The following is a 26,408-nucleotide window of genomic DNA, read 5'->3' as shown; positions in this document are numbered from 1 at the left end:
CCATATATTTTCATATATTTCCATACTTATCCACATATGGAAAATTTTTTCATATACAGTTAATCTCAAAAATAATCCGAAAAATGGCGATATATGATCATGTCATATATCGACACATACAGTTAATCTCAAAAATAAGTATACAGAAATACTGACAATTGGTTTTATTTAAAAAAGGATATTAGTTTTTCAAAAATCAAAAAAGTAACACATTTATTTATTAAAAACAATTATGATAATTATTATTCACTACTTTTTTTCTTCATATTTTGGTTCTTTGAGTTCTCATTTAAGCTGAAGTTAAGAAGGTGCAAAATTTACGTCACAAAAGTAAGTATACAGATCATTTCAGTATATATTTGGTTTAATTATATTAACAAAATTTATGGAAATTTTACTTGTATTAATAAATAAAATATTTTTTACACATTTTTAAATATTTTTAATAAAATATTTTTTACACAATAACTTGGAAAAAATCTACTTTTAGTTCCGAAATCTTGAAATTTGGGCCGATTGGCTCCGGAATTAATTAGTAGGACAGTTTTTTTCCCACTTCTACGATATTTTTTTCACTTTAGACCCCGGATTTTGGATCTGGTGGTCATTGAACCCTCCAAATGATGCATTGGAAATAGAATTTTTAACTTTTGAAAAGAGTTGTTATTTCGAAATTAATGTTATATGCATGGATTTGGCCATTTTGAACAGAGTACGTTCTTAAAAAACCGAAATTTAACTCCGATTTCTTAAGACTTACAACATAATTTATTTTAAACAGGTTTTCCAAATACTCCGATTTCCAAAGCATACAATAATGCTACCAATCATATCTTGATATACTTGATACAATGACCATGTTTTATGGATCGGACATTTTATTTGTTCTAGCAACAAATTAAGATGTATCTGTGTTCAAAATTGTTCAATTCGTATTCATACCACCAATTGAGCCTGATTTAATATAAAAATCTTACTATTTTGGACAATAATCAATTTCAGAACCGATATGTAGTGTAAGTTATTGACATGGTCACCATTTGACGATTATTGGTAGTATTTAGAAGTGTGTAATGGATGATTGGAACCAAAAAACTTGTTTTAATTAATGGATACTAGTACAAATATTATTAATATCGCAATTTAAGATATACATTTTAGGAAATCGTCGTTAAATATCGAATATGAACGCTATACTATGCGGCAATGTTCCGCAATGGATTGCAATTATTGTACAGAAACAATTAATTTAAAAGTTAAAATATCGTCTTCCAATGCATCATAATGAACAAACGAGGGATATTATTGAATACCCGATCCAAAACTCCGGAGGTTTAAATAGTCAGATGTTCTTAAATAGGAAAAAATGCTCCTATAAATAATATTCAGATCAATTACCAAACATTTAAATTTTTCGGAACAAAAAGTGAATTTTTTCCATGTTATAGTGTACAGAATATTTTATTATAAAATAATTACATTCAAACGGTAAAATTTTCATGAATTTTGTTAATATCATTAAGCCAAATACATATTAAAATTATCTGTATACTTATTTTTGTGACGTAAATTTTGCACCTTCTTAACTTCAGCTTAAATGAGAACTCAAAGAACCAAAAAATGAAGAAAAAAAGTAGTGAATAATAATTATCATAATTGTTTTTAATAAATAAATGTGTTACTTTTTTGATTTTTGAAAAAAATAATATCCTTTTTTAAATAAAACCAATTGTCAGTATTTCTGTATACTTATTTTTGAGATTAACTGTATGTGTCGATATATGACATGATCATATATCGCCATTTTTCGGATATGAACATATATGGTCCATATATGATCCATATATATTCATATATGATCGTTTTTAGCTGGGCTGTCAAGTATAACAATAACACTGTAAGTATGTCAAAAAGACACAGAAAAACTCCGAGACACCTAAACTTAATTTTGGGTCGTAGAATCTAGTGGCAACTCCGTTTTGAAAAGTTGGGTCAAAATCGGGAGATATTGTCTACGACCGAAAATTAAGTTCACGTGTTTAGGCGTTTTTTTGTGTCTTTTTGAAAGTTGAAATTTTACTTACAGGTAATCGATCCACAAGTGACCTCATCTCCCATATAAGGCCCCTCTAAGAAAATAACACCGGTCAACAAATTTTTAACCCAGAGATTAATATGTATATACTTTTCTAAAGGACTGAGCATTGGTAAATCAGAATTTCTCCATCACATCAGGTTTTTGAGATTTCGTGTCCTAAAAACTGAAAAATCCAGACTTTTGGATATATTTGAGTCTTTATAACAGTGCGAAGACACATTTATTGATAAAATCAGTTATGTTATATGAAAGTCCAATCTGTCCACATAAAAATAAAGGTTTAACATTCGTTCTTCATCCATGCTTCATCGAGATATCTTTAAAATTAAAGCAATACCAAATTTATAGTTGTTTCAAGATTCAAATTAAGACATCTGGAAGAATGATGAAGATATGCTAGAGATTAACCTTTATTTTAAAGACAAGAGATTGAACTTACACACGACATAATGGATTTTAAAAATGATGGTGTCTTTACGCTTTTGTAAGATCTCAGATTATGGCCAAAAACGCGTTTTCTTCAGAAATTGGGACACAATATCACGAAAATTTTATGTGATAAATTCATTTCGATACTTTGCTCTACGGGTTTCGACTTTTTTTTTTTGCTATTTTAACAATTTACAATCAATTAACTAAAATTCTTATAAAAAATTTTTATTTTTGCATTAAATGATATTTTATAGTTAAGCTAAAGATTGTAAATAAAACATAACAAACTAAAAATTCCCACCCTTTAAGAAAAGATCTGGAGTATATCGATTAGTTTTGTTTACTTTTGCATTTAATAGCTGTGGTTAATTGTGGCGTAACGCACAGACAAAATCACATAAACAAACACTCAAACGTCTAGTACTGCATGTGTATGTCCTTAGAAGCAGAAGCAGGGAGTCAATAGTGGTGTGCTTGTCCTTGTCACACTTTTATGTTACTACATATAGCAATGATTATGTATGTATGTCGGTTTAGCAGATAGACAAACAATTAATAAAACACAATTGTTGTTAACACGTTAAAGTGGTATACAGTGTCTCTCATAAGTATTCGAATTTATATAAATGATATATTTTTGGCCCATTTGGTCCACAATTTTTGGGGATTTGTACCCTCTTTTTATGTAATATCATTAAAATGGCGATTTTTTTGCAATATTTGTAGTATTTTCCCTTTTTTCCAGAGATAAAACCAAAATTTGATATTGGGATTGAATAGAACCCTTGGAGTATCTACAAATAGTATTTTTTGTTACAAGAATCTGTATTTAAACGATCCAAGATATATTATTGATATCATTATTCTGTCGCTAATTCAATATATTGGAACTTAAGTCCATTTCATAATACTAGGGTCAAAAAATTTTGGGGAAAGTTTTCTTGTATATATTCTTTTAGATATCAGCTTTTATATATTTTAAGTTTTCAATGTATTGTGGAAGTGTACAACTCCAAAACATGCCTCGAAGAAACACCATTCAATATGGTATTTCTCATTATTTTATATATCATTATTTTTATATACCAATGACCTCCATTATGGTCTAACTCAAAAATATCGATATCTGTTTAAATATTGATTACTATGATCAAAATAAACCCAAAATTTTTGACTTACAGTGTTATTGTAATGGGCAACATAAGCGTGAAAGTTACGAATAGTAAAAACTGAAATCTACTGTATAGGATGACGTTTTGTAAAGGCATGTGTTGGAATTGTATACCGATATAATGTATTGAAAATTTTAAATATATTAGTGCTAATATGTACATGAATGTATACTAGCCAACTTTGTCGGAAAATATCGACCCTAGTGGTACGAAAAAAAACTTAAGATCCATACAATTCAATTAGAAACAGAAGAACGATACCAAAAATACATCTTGGAACTTTTAAGTATAGATCCTTATAACAAAAATTATTATTTTTAGATACCTCAAGGGGTCTATTAAATCCCAATATTAAAATTTGGTTTTATTTCTGAAAAAAAGGAAAAAAAAATGCAAATATGGTCAAAAATCGCCATTTTAATGATATTACATGAAAAGATGCTACAAATGCTCCAAAATTGTGGAACAAATGCACCCAAAATATATAATTTCGGTTGATAGTAACCCCTTAATACAATTTTAAGCAAAAAACCACTCGATTATAATTTTTGTGTTTCGTATAATATGGTCATATATGAAATACAGGAAAAATTCGAATACTTTTGTGAGGCAATTTTATGGACTTTTTTTAAAAAAAAGTTAAATCAATTGAGGTAAATGTAATTTTTCCAAATTTTAAAGAGTGTGATATTATACCTTAGGACTCTCTAGACAATATAACAAATTTAAGTATTCATTTCACACACAAAAAATATTATTAAATTATGTTTCTTTTCAAAGTACAACCAAATTCGAATACTTATGTGAGACACTGTATGTCCGTATATTTGTTTGTTTCGATGCTTTTACAAATAAGCGTTGCAAATTTTTAAGATGTCAATGGAAATATTTTATTATTGTGGTAAAAAGTGTGGGAAAAATAAACAGGAAAATTAAGAAAAAGCTTTTCAAAGTTTCCCACTTTTTAAGGTTTGTGTATTAACTAAAGAGAAAAACTTTCGTTTGCATGTTGTTAATAAAATGTTTTTACAGCTATTTTAGCACAATTTTAAGTTTTATTAGTACTAAATAGTGTTTTTAAGCAAAGTTGTAAACCGATAACGTTATTGAAAGCAATGTTTGTAATCGCAATAATGATACTAACTTTTCAATTTTGCAAACATTTTAAAGATTGATACAATAACATATACAGAAACAAGAAATTTTTTTCAGTTGAAAATCTATTTTCTGCCAATATCTCAAATGAAAGCTATTGTACATAAATACATTCATTTTCCGAGTCCAAAAAACCATAATACCTAAATAGCAGAAGAAATATACATACCTATAGCATATAGCTTTCATTTGAGATATTGATCACGAAATTCTATGACTTTAAATTTATTAGTATTTATATTGAGTTCCATGGTGCACTGCTATTGTTTTAAAATGATACCGCTGATTTAAATGCATTTATATTCTAAAATTATAATAATAATCTCTCCGTTCAGTACAAGATACACATATACAGGTTTCGTTCAGTCAGAACAAGAATTAATTTTAAATTTTTGAACGGCAACGATTTTCTGTATAACCTCTGATTAGTAGTAGAAAAAAGCTTATTCATTCATATACACATTTCAAAAGTCTATTTATTTTTTATTAATTAATTATTTTTTATTTATTATTTGTATTATATATTGGAAAAATGGAACCCAAGCCGGAAGGTAAGAAGATAATGATTTCAAAAGTTAATTATAATGATTTCTATCTCTAAATATTTTTTTCAGAGAAGAAAATCGATCCCATTATTGTACATTTGGGAGATATGGGACGTTATCAATTTTGGTTTTGTATGCTGATATTTTTATCAAAATTTCCCACTGGTTGGGTACAAGTAGGACATGTTTTTTTGGCTGCGCCAACAAATTACACTTGTGTTGATCCCGAAGGTGCAGATCCATGTAGTGAGGAGTGCAAAAAGGCTGAATATGATCGTAGTGTTTTTGAAGAGACCATAGTAACAGAGTTCGATCTTGAATGTGGCTACAAATCGTGGGTTAGTTTTTCACAGACCATGGTCATGTTTGGCATAATGCTTGGTAATATAATATTCGGAGTTTTGGCGGATAAGTAAGTATTATCATGTGAATAAAATATATTTTTATTCCACTTTTTCTTTTATTTAGATATGGTCGTAGACCTTTGTTTGTAATTGCTTGTGTGCTGCAATTGATTACGGGTGTAACTGTTAGCATTTCCCAATGGTTTTGGTTTTATGTGCTGTTTAGATTTCTAGCCGGTTTATCAACCGGTGGTACCATGACAACCAGGTTAAATAAAATCGTCGTTTATATACCAAATGTGTCCCATATTTCACAAATGTTTAGAATCCCCAGAAATATTTCTATGAATTGAAACGTAGTTTTCTCAAATCAAGAGTAAATGTGAAAAATGGAACATATTTTATTTCTCTGAGGATTCGTTTTAGATAATATAATCAATATTTTCTTTAATTATTTCAGTTTTGTTCTCATTATGGAAATTATTGGAGTTAGTAAACGAGAGATAATATCGATACTGTATCAAATTCCCTTCAATTTGGGTCATGCCTCATTGCCTTTGTTATCGTACTTTTTGCGACATTGGAGATGGTTTAATCTAAGTTATTCCTCATTCTCGGTGGTATATTTGATTTATATATGCCTTTGCATTGAGTCGCCGCGTTGGTTGTTTACGACTGGTCGTCTCGAAAGAGCCATTCCATTGTTGGAGAAAATCGCCCGTGTTAATAAAATGCCTACGGAGCGTATTAGGCCAGAAATCGAAGAGGCCTACAAAAACCTTTCCTCTAGAGCCCCTCCTAAAAAAGGAAATCTTTTTGATTTATTTCGTTCGCCTAATCTGCGCAAGAAAACTATTATCATGGCCTTTCAGTGGTTAAACGTATGCGCTGTTTACTTTGGTGTCTCCCAATACATTTCCAAACTGGCTGGAAATATATTTTTGAATGTAGCCATTGGTGGTTTTCTCGGCATGCCGGGCACCATAATATGTGTCTTTATGACGAAATACTTGGGACGTCGTCTCACTCTGATCATTTCAAATTTTATTAGTGCCATTGGTTTACTGGTTATAGCCATGTTCCAGCATTTAAGTTCGGTTCTGGTTGTGTCATTTGCAACAATGGGTCTGGTTGGTGCTGCCATTACGTTTCCCAATGTTTATCTTTATGCCGGTGAAATATTTCCAACTGTAGTACGTTCAAATGGAGTGGGCATGTGTTCTTTTTTCGGCCGTGTTGGCTCCATGTTGGCCCCGTTTATATCAGAATTAGCAGATTTATATGGCTTTTTACCACCCTTGATTTTTGGCGTAGTTTCATTAGTGGGTGCGGTTTTAACCTTCATTCTGCCAGAAACACGAGGTTTTCCACTTCCCGAGACTATAGAGGATGGCGAAAAGTTTGGCAAAAAGGAACGCAACGAATAAACATATTTAAGGTGTTAATATGTTGCAAAATAATTGCTTAAATTTTCATTTAACAAACAATTTAGAAGTAATTTTTATTGTAATTGCAAAATTATACAAAAAAAAACTTTTTTTAAATATATTCTTAACTTAATTTTTACTCATTGTATTTTCGAACGATTTTAAATTATCTAAAATTTTTATAGTCAGTTAAAATTTATGTGAATGTTTTGTTGCAATGAATAAAATTAAAGTAAGATATTTGTAGCAGCTATTTTCGTTTATCTTTTAATTTGTTAAAATTGTAATGATTGTTTGTTTACAAGCCATTTATTAAAAAAGTGTTTTAAAATGTATACTTTATATAACCAAATATAAAGACGCCAGAAAGCTCAGAGGAAGGGCTTCTCCGATAACTAGTAATGTTTAATGTTGAAACAAGCAAATATTCGCTATAGCTTTAACGGAGGGACCTATAAATAAATTCATTAGGAATAATAATGAAAATCAACAGCCTATATTTTCAAGCTTGACAGTGCTTAGTTTTAAACATTTTTTGTTATGCTAAACTTTTTGCAAATTTATTTTTATTCAAATTTTATGATATCCCAAAAAAGCTGTTGTTGTTAATTGATGTTTTGTTATCATAGTATTCCATAATGATATGTGATTAGAAATTATAATAAAAATTTAGCATTTCGGACACAAGAAGCATAAAACAATTAAACGTTTCTTCAAAAAATAAAAAAATTTCAGTCATACACTTTGAATTTCTAATTTGGCAAAATCAGTTTTAATTTTAAAATGTGTATGAATAAAAATATTGAAAAGACAATTGTTGTTGCTGTTGTTTTTAACACTTTTCGAAGAATCCAATTGTTTTTAGTGCAACAAACAGTAACAACAAATACAAAAAGATCAGAAAATGTCATTTAAATTTAATAAATTATAGCAGAGAGTTGCTTTGTAGTGCATGTGAGTATGTGAGTTTTCTGCTCAAACGTAAAATGCTAAAAACAACCGATGCCTCCTATAGATATTCAAAATAGTATGTAAGCAGGGGACACGACATGTTTGTACAGATGTTCATAGACACTTACACTCTAGTACGAGTTATCGAGTACGAATATTATACATTGAGAGAAATAAGATTATTGATGTAATTTTTAAAGTAATAAAACAAACTAGTAAGAATGTATAGTCGGGCATGGCCGACCACTTGATACCCTTCACCAGTAGTTATGTTAAAAATGTGAATTATTTTTTAATAATAAATCATTAATTTTGATTTTTACCTTAAGTCAGAAATATTTTAAAAATTTGTTGACAAAAAAAGAGATTTTCTAAAAGAGGGGTTATATGGGGGCAGGGCGTTAATATGGGCCTATCCTTATAAATTTTGGTAAAGTTATTTATGCAGAATTTCACTGTGATATTAGCGTTATAAGTGAATTTTGACCTTCAAGTTATTTTCTGATTTTCCAATTTCAAAAATTGGCACCATTAAGATTATATAAAACTAAATTTTACCGATTTTTGAAGAGATTCAAGAACATTTAAAATATTTATTAGCTCAAAGGGCATTTTCGGACTAGGTAAAATAATAATGGACCAATTTTAAACATTTTCAATACGATTTGTCTTTGGGTCATATTAATGTCGAGTGCTTTACGTGAACACCTGCTTATTTCACGGTGGTATTTTTTAACCACTGGGTGAGCTTCTGTGACGACTCACCATCGCACCATTGTGCTTCTTATAGGTGGCAATTTACGTTTATGGAATTTCCACACCAGTATACGCGCACTTTGCTCAAGTACTTGAGCTATCTAATCTCTGACCATTGCTGCCCCGTTGCTTAACTCCGAGATGCAAAAACGAACTGGGGTGGCCTCCACACACACCGGTAGACGGAAGTACGAATCCATCAAATAAGCCGAGAATTTATTCTTACTCACAGGGACACACTGTGGTAAATCTGGTATGAACAGAGTTTATTTTAAATAAGATACGTTTCATCCATCACCATTCAACCCTACACACTTTCCATTTATCCGACACACTCATAAGAGAACAACATACGACAGACTTACTCTAAGTGAGGCGGTTGAGTTCCGTATACACCTACATTCATTCTGTATCATATACAATTAACACCAACTCATTCCCAACGCTTAGTCCCACTCCTCTGTGGGGTATATGTTGTCATTCGGCAACAGCACAGAACTTATCCCAGCCAGGACAAGTCCTGCGGGCAACTGGCCACCCGTAGTACCAAATTGTGTGGTTCTCTGGTTCGGCCCCATGTCAAATCATTCCAAGGAAAGTCCGAGGAATGAATTGACATCACCAGTTTATAGTTCCGGCAGACTAGAGGTACTGGTTAACCCGGGATTGCAGACTGTCGAGAGTTTTAACGTGAGCACCTGCCCTGTCGGCCTTATCTCACGGTGGTCTATTTCATCCACTGGGTAGACTTGAGAACGGTCTACCATCGCCCCTTTTTCTTCAATGAAGAACTCAGGTGGCAATTTTTGTACATTGGCCTTGACCGGTCCATGCACAAGTACTTTGCTGGAGTACTCGAGCTATCTAATCTCTTGCCAAAGTAGTCACGTTGGGGAAAGACAGGTGTTATGAGCAAGCTCAATCTACCCCGACATAATGTTGCCCAACCACACTACTATGGCTCTGTTGATTCGGCAACAGCACCTAGAGACGTAACCGGTGGACCGAAGCACCATCCATCAATAAGCCGTTGACATTGTTCTTACTCACAGTGACACGCTGTGGTAATTCTGATATGAACAGAGTTTACTCTGAACATATCTGGACAAGGAAGGAAAATTTAATGGTATCACTTGTATATGATACCTTTCATCCATCATCATTCAACCCAGCACACTTCTCATTTATCCGACACATTCATAAGAGAAAAAAACATACGACACACTCATTTAGATATACGGGTGGACGAGGCCCGCATACCTCTACATTCATCCCGTATCATATACAATTGACACCAACCCATTTCCAACGCTTAGTCCATAGTCACTCCTCTGTGGGGTATCTGTTGTTTTCGGCAACAGCACCGAACTTATCCCGAAAAATTGACTATTATCATGCATCAGTCTTTTAACCGCAACTTACTCTCCCCGCTAATTTGGGTTTAAACCACAGCCACTACGTGGATCCCGAAGGAACCTCAACCAACTGACCAGCCAGGACATAGTCCGGCGGGCAATTGGCCACCCGTAGTACCAGATTATGCGGTGCTCTGGTCGGACCTCTGGCAATCTATGCAAGGACTAAGCCAGGCAGTAGACTGTAACCAATAATTCAGTCCCGGCCAGACTGGAGGTATTGGCAACCTCTTTATACCCCGGGATTGCAATAACACCAAGGCGGAGGTCTCGCCAAGGTAACATGCCCCCGGGGGGAAACCCGGGATTGCAATACACCAAGATGAGGGTCATCAAGGAAACATGCCCCGGGGGTGTCTTTGGGTAAAGAGAAATTTCAAATTATCTTAAAACTCGCGACCTGTAGCGTGCGCACAAGGACAGACGGCCATAGCTAAATCGACTCAGAAACTGATTCTGAGCTGGGGTGTTACAAACATCAGCGCAAACACATAATACCCTCCCCACTATATTGGGGTGGAGTATAATTATGCGAAAATATTAAATATTCCACACAATGTTTTTTATCAGTGTAAATAAAGTATATGGTGCAAAAATAATAATAATAATAAATTAAAATATATACTACGTGTGCATAGATGTACAAGTAATGTTTGTACGTATGTATGTATGTATGAATCTAACACAAATTTTAAAGGCTGGTTAAACGCGAAAGAGTGTTCTCATTTATTTGTTTAACACATTTGAGTTTTAGCAGCAGCAGCTAATGAAGCTTACCGTGCGACTATTTTGGTGAACGCTTATCAAGCTCAAGCTTAAACACAAATCGAAAACAAAATAAAAAAAATTAAAAAAAAAATAAAAACGAAAAACACAATGTATGCACAATAAGTATGTATGTATGTATGTATGTAAATTTGTATGCGAAAAAAATAAGCAAATAAATATCCAACGGCTGGAATGGACAATATCATTTATGGTCTACATTTTCTCAGTTCAGTTTTGAATCTTAAAAACAACGGTTGCGGACGTTTATTGCCAGTGTCAACTATTTTAACGAACTAAACAACAAATAAATTGTTGTAAAAATATTGAACAAATCGGTTCATCTATTAAATTGCAAAAAAATAAAAAATCAAACGCCATTACATTTCGAACACAAGTTAAATCAAGTGCACCGACCGAAACCAAAAAATACAAGGGTTTTCTTTTCTATTAACGCGGGCACGTGCAAGGTCCACCATTAATAATGTAACTGTTGTGGTTTGATACAAAATAAATATTGAAATAAAAACAAATTAACAGAGAAAAGGTGTCAACTAATATTTTATGAAAGCGCAACATTCATTGATTTAAAGAAAGATATGATACTTATTTATATTTTTAATTGTTTTTTTTTTTATAATGAATACGAGGTCAATCTTAACAGTTTTACAGTTAATGTTTTATGATTTTTAACTGAATTGAAGAGTTTAGATTGTGAATTATTACAATCGATTTTGATTCTTTAAATTCTTATGTTTACGAAACGAAAAACTACAAATATTTTGTTGTTGTTCAGTTTTAATTTATTAAATATTTTGAATAAAATGGATTTCATTTCAATACTGAATGAAATACTATGACAGTGGTCTCGGATTGAACCACTGAATTGAGATGAGGTTTAAACAAGTTCAATTTTCAAATAAATTTCAAATTTAAAATCGTTTAGTTTGGCACTAATAAAAAAACGTATAAACAATTCGTTTATGGTTAGAACTAGGACGGTATATGATCGCCTTGAAACCTATAAATTTCGTTCTTAGGCAAATGCTTAAATAAGTCTTACGACGATCCAAGAATTTCACCTCTCTCGTCGGAATACTAATGCCCTCAAACTGCTTCTTTTAATAATTACCTCTTGATATAAAAACCCATGAAGTTGAACAGTCTCCGGCATTTGAAACGATGTAAATAGATTTCCAAATTATTCATACTAATCTGTCTCTCCCCCTATTTACGTACACGCGAATCGAAATTGGAAGGACTAAACATTGTGATGACCTAAATCAAGGGTTTACTGTATTGCTAGAGAAATCGTTATAATAACAAGTACTCTAATGTATAGCAGTAAAAACAAAATATCTAAAAGCCCTTAAAAATTTAGAAATGAATTTTTAGATTGACTTCGTACATAAAATAGAACCACAATGTATTATATCACAAAATATGTATAAAAAAAACATAAAAAACACTTACACACATACACGTACATAAGATTAAAAACCAACAAAAACCGGGAAGTATTTTGGGCCATTTCTTCTCTAATCAAAACATTTGAAATCATATTGGCAAAGAGTAAAGAAGCGGCACAATTATTCTAACAGAAAATACAAAATTTGCCAAATTAAACAGAAAATTTTGTATGTTTTTTTTTTAAAGAGAAATCGCAATTAAATTTTAATTACAAAAAAAAAAATATTAAATGAAAAACAAAAATTAAATTTCCATAATTAATTAATTGTTAAAAAAGGAAATTAAGAAAAACAACTACAGAGAAATGTTACAAAGATTAAAAAAATGACAAATTGTAAATAAATAATTAAAAAAACGTGGTTAAAAAAATGCAATTTATTTTAAGCAACGTCATTAATATTGTTGTTATTGTTTTTGTTTTTACTATAAAGAAGATAAGAAATCAAAACAAAAAACTATAACGACAAAAAAAAAACACAAATAAAATATAAATATACAAACTAACTCACGAATGAAGGCAAAAGCAAGAGGGAATATTCTGATTAATTGTTGTTGTTATAATTAGCAAAACAAAAAAAAAAAAAACTACAATAAATAATAATCTAGCGCCATTGATAATAAATTAAATAATTTTAATAAAATATAATAATTATTGTTGTTATTGTATTTTTATATATTTTTAATTTAAACTCTAAAATACTAAATTAAAAATTATTATTTAATATTATTTAAAAGTCAGTGAGAAAAGAATATAAACAAAAACAAATCAAATCAAATAAATAGTGCCACTAGAAAATAAATCTTTTGCATTTCATTCATTGTAATTAAATTTTAAAAATAGCAAAGAAAATCAAATTAAACATACAACAGACACAAATTTGTGCTAAAAATAAAAAATAATAAAATTAAAAAAAAAAAAAAAAAATGTCAATGAAACATCATAAATTTGATCATAAAAATGTGCAAAATGACGATGGCGATGAGGAGGTTGTTGAACTTTTGGCAGGATCACCACAAATACGTATTATGCCAAAAGCTGAATTTCCAAATTATAAAGATAATAGAAAAGCAAGTGAGTATAAATATAAATTAAACTTATAATTATATGTTTAGAATTTCTTTATTAATAAAACTACTTGAGAATTTTTTTTCCCAAAATCTTCTCTTGCATTTTAACTTGATTTATAAAAAAATTGCTATGCAAAACACGAATGTATCGTTCCTATTGGCACGTTTCTTGATTTATTGTTATAAGCTGAAATTTCGGTTTTTATTTATACGATAACCTGTTTAGAATTTTTGACTGAAAGCTAGTTCTGTTTGTACGTATGTATGTGGTGTCTTGGACCTAAGCTTGTTTAATATTTGAAAATTGTTATTAAATTTAAATATTTATACTTGATTATAAATTTATATTTTAAAATATTTATGCGTTTAAATCTGTTAGCAATATCTGCAAAGTTGCACCCGGCATCTTTGCGAGAAGTTTATATATAGGTTTGTCATTCCATTTGTAATATCTACATTATAATTTTCCGATCTTATAAAATATAATATTGATCCTCATAGCTAGCGGAGTCGATTCAGCTATGTCTATCCGCCTGTACGTTAAAATAAGTTTTTAAAAGATCTGCGAGATCCAAATGGAAGTAGAAAAATGTACTATGATCTCAGGATTTTAAATTATTCGAACTTTTTCGAACATTACTATGGAAACTTGTTCAAAATTCAAATACAAATTTTCTCTAAAATTCACGTACATATTAAACAGAATCCATAAAAAAATTTAAGGAAATATAAAAAATAAAAAACAAAGTTTATTAAAATCCAGCAGACATTATTGTCATTAAATACACTTTTAATTCAAGGCCATTGATTTAAACAATAAATAGTTAATATACGGTAAAACTAAAGAAATCTTAAGTGGTGATAATAAATTTATTCTATTTTTTTAAACGAAAATTTGATTAAGTTTTTGTCAAGTGCTATAAAATTGAATTATGCAATAAAGAAACGAAAACTCTACTTTAGGCACTCTCTACTTTAGTTGTTTTCATTATATGTAATATTTTTGGTTTAACAGCTGTTATTTTTCAGTTCTTGTAACAATTTCGCTTGATTCACTTAAAGTTTTAAAATCCGCAAAATGAATATTCTTTCTTATGATCGTAATATGCAAATTTTTTGAATAAGCTGCTCTATTATTGAAAATTTATATTTTAGCAAATGAGTTAAAAAGATGTTGAACATAACAATGAACATGGTGTAGGGTGTAATGATATGTCATTGTTTAATAAACTTTCTCACATAAATAATCTCATAGTAAATAGTTCTTTAATATTTAATTCTAATATCAATCCAAGTACATATGTATGTATGTATATTTTCATTATTACTCATACAATTTAATATTGTTATTGTAGTAAATTACATACATTTGAATATTAGTCGTTATATCTCTCAATCTTAATCTTCGTATTCATGTTAAGAACAATGACAAAGATAAAAAAAATAAAAACAACTAAATAAATATGATATTATTTGATTTTGTTTTATTACATCAAATTGACCACAACAAGATCAACAACAACAACATGTACGAATGCATGTACTACCCCAACAAATTCACAATCAACCGGCATCAGTTGTAAACATCTCAACACTTATATGTATGTACATCCATTCATTGAAACAATCAACCAACAAAGTCATCATTCATTTCATTCCATCCCATTTTTTAGTATCGCATCACATTTCAATCATCTTCATCACCACTTAAATTCAATTTAATCAATTACTTTTTTATACACAACAAATAGCAACAACAACAGCAATAACAATAATAATAATAATAATCCATTTGAGACAATAATACGGTCAGCGACTGTTGGTTTTATGTCCGAGAAGATAACTTCTACATCCACACATAACCACACACACACATGTATACATACATTCATATTAATCTACATTTGTTCATTAATTTTTATATGTATGTACGTTTTTTTTTTGTTGAGGGTGTTGAGTACATTGTTTTGCAGAGATAGTGACACATTAAAATGATATTTTAAGCAGTTATTTAAAATAATTTATTCTTTCTATATGGTTAATGTAATTATTTTTGTATACTTATTAGTAAGGGCGAAAACTAAACTAAACTAAATTAAATTAAATTAAATTAAATTAAATTAAATTATCTATCTATCTATCTATCTATCTATCTATCTATCTATCTATCTATCTATCTATCTATCTATCTATCTATCTATCTATCTATCTATCTATCTATCTATCTATCTATCTATCTATCTATCTATCTATCTATCTATCTACCTATCTATCTATCTATCTATCTATCTATCTATCTATCTATCTATCTATCTATCTATCTATCTATCTATCTATCTATCTATCTATCTATCTATCTATCTATCTATCTATCTATCTATCTATCTATCTATCTATCTATCTATCTATCTATCTATCTATCTATCTATCTATCTATCTATCTATCTATCTATCTTATCTATCTATCTATCTATCTATCTATCTATCTATCTATCTATCTATCTATCTATCTATCTATCTATCTATCTATCTATCTATCTATCTATCTATCTATCTATCTATCTATCTATCTATCTATCTATCTATCTATCTATCTATCTATCTATCTATCTATCTATCTATCTATCTATCTATCTATCTATCTATCTATCTATCTATCTATCTATCTATCTATCTATCTATCTATCTATCTATCTATCTATCTATCTATCTATCTATCTATCTATCTATCTATCTATCTATCTATCTATCTATCTATCTATCTATCTATCTATCTATCTATCTATCTATCTATCTATCTATCTATCTATCTATCTATCTATCTATCTATCTATCTATCTATCTATCTATCTATCTATCTATCTATCTATCTATCTATCTATCTATCTATCTATCTATCTATCTAATCTATCTATCTATCTATCTATCTATCTATCTATCTATCTATCTATCTATCTATCTATCTATCTATCTATCTATCTATCTATCTATCTATCTATCTATCTATCTATCTATCTATCTATCTATCTATCTATCTATCTATCTATCTATCTATCTATCTATCTATCTATCTATCTATCTATCTATCTATCTATCTATCTATCTATCTATCTATCTATCTATCTATCTATCTATCTATCTATCTATCTATCTATCTATCTATCTATCTATCTATCTATCTATCTATCTATCTATCTATCTATCTATCTATCTATCTATCTATCTATCTATCTATCTATCTATCTATCTATCTATCTATCTATCTATCTATCTATCTATCTATCTATCTATCTATATATCTATCTATACAATTAAGTACTTTGTTAGATTTCTGCTATTTGTGTAACTTTATAAATTTATCTATAATGTTTTTGTTTTGCTTCTACAAATTTTATGGGCAACCACGAAAATAAAACGTGATTGGACACAAAATAAGTTGTTAAAATACTTTTAAGATTTTAGTAATTTTTTGTTATATTTAAATAATATTTCTTGATAATATGTATTCGGTATAAGAAAATATAATAATTTAGGTGCAAAGTATAAGGAACTGTGTATATTATTTTTAAACCCTTGTCATAAGTTTGTCATTCCATTTGAAATTTCTATAATAAAGATTTTCAACCCTATAAAATATATGTATATATTCCGAGTCCCTGTAGAGAGCGGATTCATTAAGCTATGTCCGCCTGTATGATTGTTGAAATAAATTTTCTGACAATTCTGTCAAACATGCTTTTGAAAAGTACCTAAAATATGTAGTATGTAGATGATTTTTGGTAATTTTGGTTCTCTAACTTTTTGGTTTGGTTTTTGGTACTTTTTGGTTTTTATGAAATATTGAACCTGGAAACATAGGCTCTAGGTACAATACTAATACTTTTTGAGCCTAAAAACACACTATGGTGAAGGGTATATATGATTCGGCACAAACGAATATAGAACTTTACTTGTTTTCAAATAAAAAACTATTTTAATAACGGATACGATTTTTATTAAAAAAAATATTTCCATGATAAAATGGCCTATAGTCCCGTTTCAAATTGTGAAAGAAAGCTAAACGATCTGGTAATTTTCTTACATCTGAAGCCATACGGGAGCAGGTAGTGAGCTCTACAAATATACTCTACTGCTTAATTTGAAATTGAAAGTGAACAGAATCTGTCTTAGTCCCTTTCAGAAATATATCAGTCTTAAGTTATATTTAGATTCGTTTGTAAATAAATAGAATCGATTACATTTAAACTCTGCATACAACATAACATACACATGTAGATTGCAATAATATTCAATAAATTAAAATATATAAATTTAATATTGTTTTATAAATTGTTATTATTATTTTTTTTGCATTTTAAGAATTTTTTATTTTCATTTAAATCGAATAAAATTAAAAAGGAAGATTTTTATCTAAAATTTTAATCTCAGCCACCTAAAGTATACGTAATTTTAAATTTTGATTATAATAAATAACACTCATACGCAACATTACTCTTTTGACCTAACAAGCCTACATTCCACAACACTCATACGCCTTCAAAAAGAAAATTATACAACTGAATTTATAGCAAAACACATTAATTAATCTTTTATTGTAAAAAATACATAAATCCATTTTTATACGCATATTTATAATGACCCTGAATTTAAAGGTTATTTTTTCATTGCTCCACTAATAACTACTTGCAACCTTTGTGGTTAAAATGATTAAAACACAAACGGAAAAAACAACTGTTTCTGTATACAAGTAGTATGTATGTATATGTATTAAAGATAGGTTAAAAAGCAATGACCGTAACATGATTAAAAATAAATAAAATCGAAGCAAGTAGAAATACATATATTTTTTTCCTTTGGCAAACAAGTCATAATTTTACTATCAGAAATCATTTAATGTTTCTGCAATCACTCACCCACACACAAACGTGAGAAACGCACATTGACAATTAAAACCGAAACAAAAAAAAATAAGAAAAATACTTTTTTGTTTGTTTAAGTAATTTTGATTTAAACATCTGCTCAACTGAAAACACATGTTGAGATAGACGACAACACATCAACTTAAATTGAGGGACAACTAAATGCAGCAGCATTTTTTCATCTCATGTTTTATGACGTTTTACGTAGTCGTTGTTGTTGTTGTTTATTGTTGTTTTTGTCTTTTTATATATATTTTTTTTTTATTTTCTACATCATGCAAACAATAAGTTGTTGAAAATGCCGGTATTCTCTCAAATTAACAGCGGACATGGCGCTAATCAGTAGGAATTCCGATATGCAACAGCTAAACAAATTAAATTAGTATACTGCCACTTTGAATTGGCTTATCATCGCATCTTGTCTAATGAGAATAACAAGTAAACAGTACATACAACAACAAAAACAACATTGTTTGAAAGAGAAATTTTAATTTTCATAAAGAACTCACAAAAATAAAGAGACATTTTTTTTTCACTGGGAGGCTAAAGAGAGCAGAAAGTATTCGTTTTTGTATGAGTGTGTGAGGCTGTATAGTGTTTATGTTTTGTAAATTTCTCTGCGAATTTGAGATTTATGTGAAATTTAACAATCAACCGCCTGTTGTACTAGCAGAAAAAAACTACACTTAGAAAAAATTCTTTCTTTTTTTGGTTTATCACTTAAATCTTTAATCAAATATTTAATTTTATTCCACTAAACTAAAGTTTCAGTTTGACAATAAATAATAAAAACAGATTATAAAGGAACAGATGCATTAATAGGGGTAAATATTTGATAATAATCAGTTCAAGAAACAAGAATTTTGATGTGCTTAGGTAGTTTAAAGCATTCTAAGTGATGGCCAAAAATGAAAGTATTTTCAAAAGTTTGAGAGATCCAAAAACGGAAATTTCGAAAACCCTACTTTAACAAGGGCATTTAGCATTTGAAGAAATCATTTACCACTTTCCAAATAAGTATTTAAAGTAGATTCAAAATCATAATTACACAATTTAAAATGTCAATTCCTAATTAAATAGGAAAAGGAATTCCCTTAATTATATGCAATTTGAATTGCTCTTTACAACAATAACTCTTGCAAATAATGGCAATAATCATAAAATACGAAAGTAAAAGTAAATTAAGAATAAAATTAAGTTAAGTGTCCCCCAAAATAACCACAAAAAACAAACAACAAAAACAATCAACATTGTAATCATCATTGAAATCATTCTGTTCAAGTACTTTCGGACTTACAATTTCTCTCATTTTCTCTCAATGGACCAAAAACAAAACTTCATCATATTGATGATGGTAAAAATAATGATGTTGTCGATGATAGTGGTGATGGTGATGATGATGTTGGTGTTTGGGGCAAAAAGAGTGTATTGCTGCCTGTCATGTATAGGTATTTAACTATGAGATGTTGTTGTTGCTGTTTGTTGCTCCAAAAGCTTCGCTGTTGGCGCTGTGTTGTGCTGCTTTCGATGCCAACCAAACAAACAACCAGCCAGCCAGCCAGTCAGTCAGGCATAGTACAACGCATAAAAGTACTTTGCAGCACATCTGAGTTTTCAGTTTCTCTCGGGACTCTAATGTGTGAACAACATCGACAAAAAGAAATAAAAATTGCTAAATTTATATTGAAATATAAAATACCACAACACATCAAGCACAAAAACAAAAAAACGAATTCGAACGAATATTGCTGATTAAAAGCAAAAAAAGTAGAAAAAATAAATAAAAGAAAAGCCAAACGCATAATTTACCAAAAAGATACAAAACGAAAGATAAATTGACGCGCTAAAATTTATACAGTTTTTCCGGTAATAAAAACAAAGTGTTTCTTCTTAAATTTTTTCCCAGTTTACTTCAACTTTTCTTGGTATTTGAATACAAAAATTATAAAATAATGGAAATTTGAATAAGTGGGCTTTCGATTAATTTGCAAATTCAAAGAAAATCTTTTATCAAAACAAAGTTGTGAAAAAAGAAAATTAACAAACAAACACACATCGTGTATTATTATTTTATATCAAAAGAAGAGATGTATAGATTTTCCTTTTTCATTTCATTTTTTAATATAAATACATATGTATAGTATCACAAGCAACAACAACAACAACAATATAAATAAAAGAAAAACATACACACTTTTGTTTAAATATTGTTTAGTGCTTTTTTGTGTTTTTTATTGTTTTTGCTTTTTTTTTAACTTTTTGTTATTGTTTTTATTGTTTAGCCTTAATTTTTCGCACGATGATTTTGTTGTAGACAAATCTTTATATTAATAACTTTGTTGTCGTTTATTATTTATTTTCTTGATTTAAGTAACAGTTGCTGTATTTCGTTTTAATTTATTTATTTATTTATTTATATTTCAAGATAAATAAATATTTGTCTAAACACTCAAAAGTTTTAGTAGAATTAAAAATGAATAAATACAAATTTAAAGATGTTGATAAAGAGTTGAAATGTTTAATTGTTGGGCAACCATGACGTATGAGCAATATTGTATCTTCTTCTCTATGGCATTTATGTGTATGCATATATGTATGTGTATGAGTGTTTGTATATTTTAATAACCAGTAGTTGGTATAGTATGTGCAAGTTGTATTTATTTTGAAAATTACAAGTATGTTGTGCTTGAACATTTGAATGTCTCTATGTGAATATGAATGTGTGATGCAACTTTAGTATTTTCCATTTATTTGTTAGAGTGAAGCATTTTATTCATTTGCTTTTCATTAAGGCAGGAGATTCTCGACTTTATAATTAATGCAAAATACAAATTAAATACAAAGTGCTGTGTGCAATGCAGTGTGATGCAATTTTAACAGCATGTGAACCTTTATAAATAATTAAAAACCTACAGAGTTTTATTTATGATTAGAAGATGTTTGTTTCAAGTTGGTTAGATTTTTATTGTTTGTTTGTTTCTATCTGTTCCATATCATTCAACAATTTGTTTGAGTGCCTTTTCCAGTTTGTCGAACATGATAAATTAAAATTTTAGCTCAAATAATGCATATTTATAACTAGTTAAACCAATGACTTTTTGAAATTATAGTTTATTTTAATTAATATTTAAATTAATACAAATATTGCATACAACTGAACTAAACAAACTAAACGGTTAACTTTTCAATGATGAATGGTGGTCTATCTTAAATTGTAAATAAGTAGTGATAATATAGTAGATTATCGGTTATTATTTACTATCTAATATACATATGGGCAATTCCATGAAAAGGTAAACCACGACTGAAAAAATAAAACCCTTATAACTTCTGCATTTTTGAAGATAATTCAACAAAATTTGGTATATGATCTTTTGTAGCACCAAAGACGAAGACTGTTGAACATTTTTGAAATTGGTCTATTTTTACACCTCGCCGCCATACAAACGGACCCGAAAATATCACTTTTTAGCTCATAATTCTGTTAATTATAATACTATCCTTTCAACAATCGGCAGATCTAAAATGTTTATAAGCCTAAACCTTTATGCCGATTTTCATAACGATTGGACCTCATTTGACCCTAGTTCCATTCAAAGTTTAATTTCAGAAAAACACTTAAACGTCCGTAACTCACCTCTAATCACTAGTATTATGATAAAATTTGGCACAAATAAGTTTTATATGAATTCAAATCACACCCTAGAATTTTATGAGGATCGGTCCATATTTTACCCTAGTCGCCATATAACTCCAGTTTTTTATTTTTATCTATATATTGCTTAAACATGTATATAGGTCGGCCATGTCCGGCTGCACTTTTCTACTCCTTTTGCTTTGTTGAAGTGTGTGTATGTATATATTTCCAAAATATATATTTTATAACCTAAAAAAAATCAGGAGAAAAATCTGTCACATACGATGTGTAACGTACGATATTTAAAAAAGTTCATTATAAAATTATATTAATTTTTTTTTATTTAAAAATTATGAATTACTAATGAACAATATGTCCCATAATGTAAGAAATTAAAACAAAAAAGATACACCTACAGAATTCGCAGATTTTCGTAAATATTTACATGTAGTTTAAAAACACTTCCGTTTTTTGTCACGTATGATATCGCCATATTTTAATCCGTATTTTGGAAAACAAGGTTCCGTCTGGGATGATTCCTTTTGCAAATATAGTATTCTTTAAATGGAACAGAATGACAAAATTGTTTTCCAAGTACTCCTAATTTTACAAAATCTATACCACTCTGAAGGCGTGCGAATGTCACATACAAGCGTATGGAATTGCCCATATGTAATTGCAAATCTTAAGTTGAATTACTAGTTATTTAATTTCCCTGATCTATCTCAATTTAAGTTAGGAAATTAAACTAAAGAAATGTGTTTTTGTTTTAAATAAATTTTTAAAGTTTTTCTATTTATCATTATAAAAATGAACTTATCCTTTGCATCAATAATTTTGTTTAAAAAGTATTTCCTTCTTCATACTCCTCTTCAACTGCAATCATTGCAAAAACATTGACAACAATAAAAAATAAGAATAATAACAAATACACATTCATCCATATAAACTACATGTACACTTGCAAATAGAGAAAAAGTATTCTTCAAGTTTATTGTTGTTGTTATCATGTAAGTATTAAACAAACTCTTACACTCCTATCTACACACATTAGGATGATTTCGTTTGTTAGGATTTATTCTTTAAATTCAAAAAAGATTTTTTATAGTTCAAACTAAGACCTGTTAATCTCAACTCCGATTATCGTTTAACCAAAACTCTGGCTTCTCTTCAGTTGTCGAATAAACTTGATCGTTTAACCGTTAGATATTCTGCCGTTTAAACTAATTGTTGAACTATACGATAAAATATTTGACCAGAAATTGAGATAATGCTGGTAAAGGGAACAGATTTTAAGACTTAAGAATAGTTTCTGTGTTAGAATAGTAAAATCTATCCTTATTTTTATACCCACCATCAAAAAAGATGGGGGGTATATTGTTTTTGTCATTCCGATTGTAACACATTGAAATATTAATCTAAGACCCATAAAAGTATATATATTCTGGGTCCTTATTAGATTCTATGACGATCTAGCCATGTCCGTCCGTCTGTCCGTCTGTCTGTCTGTTGAAAACACGATAGAGTCCAAACGGAAGTAGTTAGAGAGCTGAAATTTTGCATAGATACTTTTAGTTGATGCAGTTCGTTTGGTATTGAAAATGGGCAATATCGGTCCACGATTTCGCCTAGCCCCCATATAAGGTCCACTTCAGAAAATTACTTTAACGCTCATAACTGTCCAAAAGAAGCATCTATAGCGATGAAATTTGACATGAACATATTTTATAGGAACCTAAATCGCTTTGTAAAATTTTATAAGGATTGGTCCATAATTCACCCTATCCCCCATATAAGGTCCCCTTCAGAAAATTACTTTAACGCTCATAACTGTCCAAAAGAAGCATCTATAGCGATGAAATTTGACATGAACATATTTTATAGGAACCTAAATCGCTTTGTAAAATTTTATAAGGATCGGTTCATAATTGACCCTACCCCCCATATAAGGTCCCCTTCACAAATGGCTCATTACTAGCCTAAACTAAAATCGTTCTAGAAAATTTGACGACGATCGGTCCATAATTGACCAAACCTCCCCCCTCCAAAAGGTCCCTTTCAGAAAATGACTTTAACGCTTTTTACTACCTTAAAAATACAAGTACAGCGACAAAATTTGTTACAAATTTCTCTACCAAATTTTAGGAGGATCAGTCCTTAATTGATCCTATCGATATACATATTTTGATGGTGGGTATACAAGATTCGGCACAGCCGAATATAACACTCTTACTTGTTAGATTTGAATTTGAGTTTTAAGGCACTTATTTCTTGGGCGGCATGTCAAAATGTCCAATGTCATAGTTTCTATGGATGTTATGACACTTTCAAAAGTGTTATAATGCCAGTGGATATTGTGATACTTTTAAAACAGAAATGTTTAGGACTTTTTGTTTAGAAGACCCGTTTTAAGTCTATTTAATTAGTAATAGATTTCTAAATAATTTTATTAATATGGAATATTGGACCATAGACCACTTCTTCTTTGGAACCATACTAATACGTAGTTGTTGTAGTAGTAGTAGTGATATTGTAAATCTTTTATTTTTCTTTTTCATTGTTTTTTTTTTTCTGCTGATTTTCTTTCATGCTGTTTTTTTTCTTCTTGTTTTTACATAAAATTCACATAATTATAATTTTCCCCAAGGACATTGGCAACATGTTGTCTATAGTTTTGTTTTTTTTTTCCTTTTCTTTTGCTTTTTTTGTTTATTTACCTCTCCAGAGGTCTGGTGTCTGCTTTGTTTTGTTTCTGTTTTGAGTTGGTTTGTAGTTGGTGCTTCGGAGCATAAGATTGAATGAAATACAAACATATATATATATACCGACATACAGACCCTACACTCGAAGAGTTTTCCTAAAGCAAAGAGATATATGACAAAGGAATAAACTAGGATATTCTTTAACATACAAAGTACATTCGTATAAACAAGTCAATGTCAGTAGAGAAGCCATTTAAGAGGCATCACATTGTTGAAATATTTCTTTTAATAATTTTTCAAAGAATCAACTTTGTTAAATTTTTTATTTATTTTATTTTTGATTTAAATTCTAATGAAATTGTCAAAATGAGATTTTTTTTAAATATTGAGTAAAATTTTCCTGATTCTGTTTTCAGTTTAAAAGATTTATCATTCATTGTAACTGTCACATTGTTCAAATCATAGCTGTAAAATAATGATTAATAATCGTAATCATTATTAATTAGATTATTTTTATTATAAAGGTGAAATTAATGATTAATTAACGATTATTTTCAATTTTTTTAATTAATTATTGATTACGATTAAAAATAATCTAAATATAATCAAGGATTAAATGGAATTAATGAAAATAATCAAAAAAAATCAAAAATTTAGTTGATTATTTTCATGGATTAATTTTGATTATTTTCCATATATTTAGTATAATTTTCTCCCAAAAAAAAACTCTAAGAAAACTTTAATTATTATTCCGGTAATCCGCCAAAAATTACGGATTTTTTGAGACCCATTTCGAAAAGATTGCAGTAATTTTTTTCTAATATGTTGTACTGAGATCAAGATTTTCAAACGAAATAAACTTGATAAATATATTGTTTTCAATAAAAAAAAGTCACTTAATCGAATAGTGTGTAACTTGGAAAACAGTTTTCCATTACACGTAATGTAAAAAGACAGAGAATTGTAGCAAATATATTCAAATTAATCAAAAATAATCGAAATTAATCCTTTAAAAAAATCAAATTAATTATTTGATTAATTCTGATTATTTTTGATTATTTTCATTAATTTAAATTAATCCTGATTATTTTTAGATTAATTTTAATCGTAATCAATTAATAATCAGAAATTTTATACCAGAGAATTAGATAATCATTACGATTATTTTTGAAAAATAATTTAATTGATTATTAATCGTAATCAAAATTTTACAGCTATGGTTCAACTATTAAACGAAATATAAGTTAACACTACATATTTCAAGAAATTCATTCCAATTCATTCCAATTCATTTCCACTTTCTTAAGGTTTTGTTTGTAACAGTTTTTTTATTGTTTGAAGTTTTAAAATATCCTACAGGTATTTGAAGTTTTTCGAATTATTAAAATTGTTTAATAAATATGTAAATTAAAAAAAGAAAATTAGTTTTGCAATAACGTATGCGGATACATGAACAAAATTTATAATTTGTATGTTTTTAAATTTCAAATAAAGGCTAATTATAAAATTATACTTCACATATTTATTATATTGTAAGCATTTTGAGATTCCT

General features: G+C 29.0%; 3 protein-coding genes across 6 annotated transcripts in view; 2 read left to right on the top strand and 1 right to left on the bottom strand.

Annotated features, from left to right (window-relative positions):
* The window catches only part of LOC119604822 (achaete-scute homolog 1), a 44,612-nt gene that overhangs the window by 9,942 nt on the left and 8,262 nt on the right, over positions 1-26,408 (bottom strand). The window lies entirely within an intron of this gene.
* Positions 5,254-7,416, top strand: LOC119604793 (organic cation transporter-like protein). The gene is made up of 4 exons (XM_037957648.1): positions 5,254-5,408; positions 5,472-5,814; positions 5,871-6,014; positions 6,207-7,416. The coding sequence occupies exons 1-4, from the start codon at positions 5,390-5,392 to the stop codon at positions 7,171-7,173; spliced, it is 1,473 nt and encodes a 490-aa protein (XP_037813576.1). The 5' UTR covers positions 5,254-5,389; the 3' UTR covers positions 7,174-7,416.
* The window catches only part of LOC119604765 (organic cation transporter protein), a 37,895-nt gene continuing 22,796 nt past the window's right edge, over positions 11,310-26,408 (top strand). Inside the window, exons 1-2 of one of the 4 annotated variants that reach the window (XM_037957604.1) lie at positions 11,310-11,546; positions 13,372-13,602. In XM_037957604.1, the coding sequence (XP_037813532.1) occupies positions 13,455-13,602 (148 nt within the window). In that variant the 5' untranslated portion in view covers positions 11,310-11,546; positions 13,372-13,454. Of the gene's footprint in view, positions 11,547-13,371; positions 13,603-20,143; positions 20,443-26,408 lie in introns of those variants that run through there. The other 3 variants (XM_037957597.1, XM_037957612.1, XM_037957619.1) reach the window with 3 other exon arrangements.

This window comes from Lucilia sericata, unplaced genomic scaffold (assembly GCF_015586225.1).
Source record: "Lucilia sericata isolate MDLA Ls3-8-SP2 unplaced genomic scaffold, ASM1558622v1 Contig000014F_arrow, whole genome shotgun sequence".
In the NCBI taxonomy this organism is placed as follows: Eukaryota; Metazoa; Arthropoda; class Insecta; order Diptera; family Calliphoridae; genus Lucilia; species Lucilia sericata.
Note: the sequence above shows the minus strand (reverse complement) of the source record. Positions and strands in the feature narration are given on the sequence as shown.

Bases quoted from the DNA above. Each gene is read 5' to 3' on its own strand.
- LOC119604793 (XM_037957648.1), top strand. The intron at 5,815-5,870 runs GTAAGTATTATC...TCTTTTATTTAG, and splicing joins TTCGGAGTTTTGGCGGATAA to ATATGGTCGTAGACCTTTGT. The intron at 6,015-6,206 runs GTTAAATAAAAT...TAATTATTTCAG, and splicing joins GGTGGTACCATGACAACCAG to TTTTGTTCTCATTATGGAAA.